The sequence below is a fragment of the Rhea americana genome, unplaced genomic scaffold (assembly GCF_003343005.1).
Source record: "Rhea americana isolate MKP2758 unplaced genomic scaffold, rheAme1 scaffold_120, whole genome shotgun sequence".
NCBI lineage: Eukaryota > Metazoa > Chordata > Aves > Rheiformes > Rheidae > Rhea > Rhea americana.
Window position 1 is genome coordinate 621556 of NW_028185262.1, and position 7011 is coordinate 628566.

At 50.7% G+C, this 7011-nt stretch overlaps 1 protein-coding gene across 1 annotated transcript in view; it reads left to right on the forward strand.

The window, feature by feature from the left end:
- The window catches only part of GRIP2 (glutamate receptor interacting protein 2), an 88835-nt gene extending 83664 nt beyond the window's left edge, over nucleotides 1-5171 (forward strand). Inside the window, exons 23-24 of the mRNA XM_085324713.1 lie at nucleotides 1127-1273; nucleotides 3834-5171. Coding sequence (XP_085180839.1) covers nucleotides 1127-1273; nucleotides 3834-4031 — 345 coding nt within the window. The 3' untranslated portion in view covers nucleotides 4032-5171. The remainder of the gene's footprint in view (nucleotides 1-1126; nucleotides 1274-3833) is intronic.
- Nucleotides 5172-7011: the final 1840 nt, after the last annotated feature.

Sequence of the window (7011 nt, forward strand, 5' to 3'; positions counted from 1 at the left end):
CTTTTCTTTTCTTTTCTTTTCTTTTCTTTTCTTTTCTTTTCTTTTCTTTTCTTTTCTTTTCTTTTCTTTTCTTTTCTTTTCTTTTCTTTTTTTGGCTCTTGTCCTTTAGGGCATGGCAACAGAGTCTTTAAATAAAACTTCTATACCTGAAGGAGGAGAATTGTGTAATTAGGCATGTTGTAGGGTGACTGCTCTTTCCAGTGGAGCAGCTGGTACTGGCCATGTTTGGAAATGAGATTCAGGCCAGACAAGCTGCTCTGTTGCTGCTCTGTGCCACTCTGGGCACTGTCCTGTCGGAGGACTACGCATCTGTGAGGCTTTCCGAGCCAAGAGCACAGTGCAGTGGGCAAGGCGAAGCCTCACGGGTAGAGATACACTCCCAGTCCTTRGGAGGCTAAGGGAAGAATGTGGTGGTACTGGGAATCAGTTGCCCATGCCTCCCCATGACAAGATATGCTTCCAGCAGTGCATCTTTTCTTTAAATGAAGCCAAAATGTGGCTGATGTGGCTGTATCTGTGGCTGCTAGGCTTTAAAGGGAGGAGGGATGAAGTTACCCAGTTTTTGTCCTCAGTTAGTCAACACTTACTTATAGGAAGTTTCAGAAGAGAACTATTGAATACAATGGAGCAGTTTAGATGTTCTGGCTGTGTGACATACTGTCTGCACATTTAACACACTGTGCTGAAAATTCCCCATGAGCACTTCATTTTTCATGTGCCAGTCCCGTGTGCATGGGATGCACAGCCTAAGTTGTGCCTGAGAGGACAATGCTCCACTAGTAACACTTGCATAATTGACCACCATTGYCCACTTCTTGGGTGAAATAAAGCAGCCCAGTTTGTACTACACTATTTGCATTTCCTTCCTCAACCAAAGGAAAAAGGCCTGTTGAGTGATTGGTTATCTGCTGATCACCAAAGTGCATGTCTCTGTGGTCTATATCAGCTGCTGGCAACTGGTAAATAAGGCTGAATCTATATTAGCTGCTCAGCCTAAGCAAAGTCTCCCCAGGACACTAAGAGCAGGACTGCTGTAGTACCACACACGTTACCTGTGGCCACCACCCAACGTCTCTTCCTGCCTCCCTTGTATTAAAACTTGCGTTCTCTGGCTCTATCCCTCTAGATGACGCTCCACAAAGACCCAGAGAGTGAAGACTTTGGATTCAGCGTGTCAGATGGCCTGTTAGAAAAAGGTGTCTATGTAAATATGGTCCGTCCGGATGGACCAGCAGATCAGTGTGGCCTCAAGCCATATGACAGAGTCCTTCAGGTAATAAATGCAAAATGCAGTTCTGGAGGCTGGGACGGAGTGAATGAGTGGCTGAGAGGAAGAGAAAAGTGAGAACCATCCATGGCAACACTAACTTTAATGAAAGGTAATAGTTAGCCAACTAGGTGAGCACCTAGCCACCAAGCTCTCACTGAGACCTGTGTTTTATAATAAGAAATCACTAGATAGCAGAAGTGGTTTGAACTGTAGACTACACCTATTCCAGGGAGCATTTCCATACAGAGCCGATCCCAGTCCTGCTCTTTTTGAACTGTGGCAGCTCAAAAAATAGACAAACAAAAAGCCTTGTTGCTTTCCCCCTCACCCTGAGTCCATTCTTCTGTTATTTAAGAGGGTAATTTTTTGGATGAACCAGACTGTGTTGACCAATATTTGTTCCTGTGTAGCCCCCTGTGGAATTAAGTGGTGTCCACTGAAGTTCTTTGCATGCATTTGACAACTCAAGGAGTTTTCTAGGAAACGTCCTTCAAGCAAAGTGTTTTTCGTGGATATTTTTCTTCGAAAGATACTTGATCTGAAATGACTGATGCAGAAACCGAATAAAAACTCTGGTCAAAAGCACAGTCTGTAGTAAATAAAACCTGGGCATATCTAACTACCAGAAGGAGAGTAAGAGCAGGATGAGTTTCAGAGATTGAAGAGGAACTTTACATGGATGGGGAAAAAAGTATTTTATCTTTAGGGCAACTCAAATAGCGAACGAGAAAGTACAACCCAATGGAAAAATTGCCATTTGGAAATGTAGATCTTGTGACCATATTTGGAAACAGTCAGAAGGATGTTTAGTTTTACTAATTTCTGATGGGGGTTGCTAGCAGTAGGAGTAGAGCCAATATATTATGTACATCAGGTAACTGGAGGACTGGCAGCACTGTGGGAAACCTTGTTTAAGCTTGTTATGGTCTCTAGCCAGTTGGCTGCTATACAATTATTCCTTCTCGGCTTCAAATAAAAGATGGTGCAAGAATGAACAAGAAGCTAATTAGGCTCTGGGCTGCCTTTCTGTTGAATGTTGGACGTGTCGCTCTTTGTGAGTGCCAAGTGCTCTGGGAGGTGTGCCCGAAATCCTAAATGGAGCAGAGCAGAGACTTTTGAGAGCCCCCGCTTCCACATGCTGCACCGCACGATTTACACCTACGAGAGGACACAGCAATTGTCATCACGTTGACGTGCACGGCTGCGCTGAATGAGGGCTTTGCAGACCTGGCGCAGGCACCTCCAAGCAAGAAGCACAGCGATGCATTGCTGAGGACGCTTCGCTCTGCTGCTAACTGTGGGCACGACGATCTGCCCGCAAGCAAGCTGCAGCGCTGAAGGCTAGCGAAGCCCCGCGTCCCTGCTAATAGACCCTGTGCCCCTCGGCTAGATGGATTAGCTGGAGCGTGGTATTGCGCTAATGTGACTTCTGCACTGGAGCTGCCTGCCTGGCGTAGAGCAAGCTCGTGTCTTGTCTCTCCTTGTTCGCATGTGATCTGGAAGTTGTCATTAGTCACGTCTCTGTAAGGAGCTGGTGGTGGGACCAGGGCAGCTCAACTGTGTGGGAGCCCAGCTCCGTGGGTGTGCCTGAGCCTGGGGAAGGGTTTGGGGTGCAAAGGTTGCATGGGCTCATCTAGCCCTTATCCAGCAAAGGAAGCAAAGCCTGGCCCCAGGGGTTATGTTCGCTCCGAAGGCGGGTGGGAAATTCCTTTCTCCCTTCCCTGCTTCCCCTCCCCATGCTGTTTGCTAGTCCCCCCTGCCCCAGGGCTCTCCTGGCCCCGAGCCCAGGCGCTTTGGGAGCTGTAGGCAGGAGAGCTGAGGCGATTCRTGCAGGTGCCCTAGCCTTGAAACGTGCTTGAAGTTCTGCAAGAGACAGCGGGGAAAAGCTTTCATGGCTGGGTCCTGCCGAGAGGATTTGCAGCTTCTGCACCGTTCGTGTGAACGTGCACCCAGACTCCCCCAAAACGAAGGCTGTAAATGGGGAGAGGAGAAAAAGAATCTGTTCAATTTAGTTCTGATTTACTGCCTGTAGTCTGCACAGGCTCTTAAAGGCTGCTGCTGGCCAAACTGGAAAGCASTGGGCTTAAGACCGAGGGTCTGAACTGTGTGTGTTTGCTAGGTGCTGAGTACCTGTATCACAGATTTAAGGCCAACAAAGCCCTTAAGGGCAAAAAAAAAAAAAAAAAAAAAAAAAAAAAAAAAAAAAAAAAAAAAAAAAAAAAAAAGTGGAAAACGACCACCTTTCTCTCGCAGGCTTGAACTGCAGAATTGATTTTGAGCCCTGCAGAGTTTATCTGCTCTAATACTGCCCTGGACACCCAGGGCCAAGATCTGTGCCTGGCCCAGGCCTTTTCCCCTTCCCCTCCCAGCCGTTGCGTTGTTTCTTGCCCCACCAGGGACGGGGACGCCGGTGCCGGAGGGCGCCCGGCCTGGCGCGGGGACGCCCCTCGGGTTATGTGTTTTCACAGGTGCGGGTTTAACGCCCGCCTGACGTTTTCTGACTAACAAACATGGTGTTTTTTGTTGTTCCTCCCCATGGCACCTCCTAAATCCATCCCGGCAGGTGAACCGCGTCCGCACCAGGGACTTTGACTGCTGCCTGGCCGTCCCGCTGATTTCTGAGGCTGGAGATAAGCTGGACCTGGTGATCAGCCGCAACCCCTTGGCGCTGGCCGCCGGCGCCGCCCGCGAGGGCGCCGGGGAGCCGCCGGGGCGGGCGGCCGCCGGCGCCGAGGCCGCGCCGAGCGCGCAGCCCCTCTGAGGAGCGAGCGGACGGCGCCCTGCCGCGCTGCGGTGGTGCGCGGGGTGTTTCCCCCGTTTTGCACTGGTATTTGTAAACGCTGCGTGTACCCTAAGCTGTGGGGGGGCTGGCGCCGCTTTGAAGGCCYGAGTGGAGCTGGGGGAGCGTGCGGGGCTGCCGGCACCGGGCGTGCTGCAGCCGCGGGCTCCTGGCCTCGGACGCCCCCCRGGCCGGACGGTCCCGGCCGCCCTGCAGACACACCGTGGTGCTATTATTTTTCTCATTCGCTTGGTTAATCGCGTAGAGCGAGACCGAAGGGACTTTACTGTTGTGGCCAGAGCGTCCCCTCAGAGCGGCCCCCCCYCGCCCTGTGAGTTGGTTTCCGCAGCCCCTTGCGCTCCGGGCGCGGGGCAGCGCTGCTCCAAAGGCACCCGGCGGCCACTCGCCCGCCCGCCCGCGTGCGGTGCTGCAGGCCCCGGACCCCTGCCCAAAGCCCTGGCCGCCTTGCTCGTTYGGGCCTTGCCGCTTGGGACTCTGCCTCGGCGGCCGCCCTCCCCCCTGCCTCGTCTCCCTCCCTCCGCAAGYGAAGCCCCCGGCGCCTCCTCGCCGCCGTTCGCCTGTCAGCACTTTATTCCGCGGCGGCCCCCGCGCAGCCGTTGGTCGTCGTCGTCGCCGTTTTCCCTCGGAGGATGCAGTATCCCAAACCATCGCTGCCGCTACTAGGTAACGTGCCCTAACGACACTGTGGAGCATAGGCAGCRCGGCCGAAAGAGTTTTTATATGCAATATTCTGAGCAGCGGAAGCTCGCGGYGGCTTCTCGTAGGTTTTTAACGAAGACTTTTAATAAAGGCTTTAAAAAAAAGAAAAGGAAGAAAACCTTGGTCCTTGTATCCCTTCCTATGCATTTTGAATGATATTAAGAGGAAATGCATTACTTAAATGTGTATTTTTATCCATATATTAGAGTGTATTCCTTGTAAAGTATTTTTATATGCTAATTTTCTTATGTATCTATGAAAGCACAATATTTAAAAGTACAGCATTTCAAAGAATATTTTAGTCCTGTTTTGGACCTATTTGTAAATCTCTGTATTTAAATGGGATTGCGATGACTTTGCCTTTTTTTTTTTTTTTAATTAAATAAAAGCAGATGAAACGCCTGCCTCTCCGTTCTCGCATCCCTTTCTGCTAGAGGGCGACAGTGGAGGAGACGCTCTGCTTCCAGCCCCGTTTCCCCGGCCTTTGAGGGCGGATTTGCCCCAGATTTTGCYGGTTTTGAGGGGGGAGAGGGCAGGYGGCAGCTTTGCCGGGGGYGCCGCCGCTTGCAGCCCTCCGTCCGCCAGCGGGTAACGGGCCGGCGGGCGCGCGGCCGTGGCGCTCCGCGGGGAAAGGCTCCTGGGGCGACGAATCATTGCCGTAACCAAGCCTTTCCTGGCACTGCCGGCCCGGATCCCCGAAGCTGCTCGGAGGTGGACGCGGGGGCAGCGTGCGTCCCCGGTGCCCCGCGCCGCGGGCGAAAGGCCGGCACGGTGCTGCCCGCCTGGTATGCACCGCCGGGCGCCTTCGTGTGCAGCATGTCCCCCCYGCCGCGGCAGCAGTCACCCTGCTGCAGCCACCAGCCCCCCAGGGAGCCCTTCTGCAGCAGCTTGTTGTGCATAATTTTAGTTTCTTTCTATTTATTGAGTTTTTCCAGTGCACACAGCGATTGCCGGCTATGCCAGTCTTAAGCTGCTGAGCCCAGGCTTAGCATCGCTGGTGCGGGAAGTCCCCCACAGAGTCCTCAAAGTCCTGTTCACCCACCAGAAAACAACCAAATGCCCCCCAGCAAAAACAATTAAAAATAAATAAAAGTCCTCCTGCTTCAAGGTGCATCATAGGAAAGCTGGATGTAGCAACACCCTAGCTTGGGGTCCAAGGGTGCAGGCGCTCGTGCAGCCTGGCTTTGCCGGCTGGGCGCAGCGTTTCGGTGTGCGCAAGCAGCGGCGCGAGGCTCTGCAGCAGCTGCCAGGCGGGTGCCGGCACCGCAGCTGCAGCTGCCACAGGGCCCAAACCCAGGAWTTTGGGGGCGCGGGAAGGGGCGATGGCCAGGCCACGCGTGCTGTGCCCGACAGCCCCGGTGCAGCAGGCAGTGGGGCTGAACCTTGGTGCCAGGGCTTCCCCAAAATTTTGTTGAAAMATGCAATACACGTGCCTAAAGTCAWKGGACTCAATGATCTAACAGAAAGAGCAGAGAGTGCATCTAGTTTATAAAGGAAAGTTTTATTTTCCGTTATAAGGTGATTACAAACTCATCTAAAAAAAGCAAAGATGACTTAAAAATATTCATATACAGTTTATTTATCTAAAAAGCAAAAACAGAAACAGCAAAATACAAACATTTACCATATACACAAAGGCTAGGGTTTTAGGATTAAATTACACTCCAGGATCGTTTTCAAATACAAATGTTCCTTCTTGGAACACACACACACACACGTTTTAAAATGCTTTAAAAATATTTTTAATATATATATTTTTAAAAAGTTCAGATGACAGGTTTTTAAGGAGGGCATCACTGAAGGAGCCTCCTTGTTTCATGTGCTACTCATCACATTAGTTACAGTTGCTAGGAATTTAAATTAAAAAAAAAAACACCACTGTTTTTTTTAGGCAAATACATCAAACAAGATGGACCACCTCTATTTTATATGAAGTCCCTGGAAATGGATCAGGTAGCAATCACAACATTACACTGGAGAAAAATAACATCCTATCACACACCGAGYGTTTCAGAACAGTACTGGGATGCTGCAATACCGAGAGACCAGCGCAGGCTTCCAGCATGGGAGCAGACAGCAAATGCAGGCACCATGCCCCCCTCAGGTGTTGGGTTTGTTTTTGTTTTTCTTGTTTTGGTTTTTTTTTAAGTCTCTCAACACAATTATTTTGCCACTGTTCTCATTTTTATTTTTTCTTTATATAGTGGATAATAAAAAATCATAATAATAGTTTTTTTTTTTT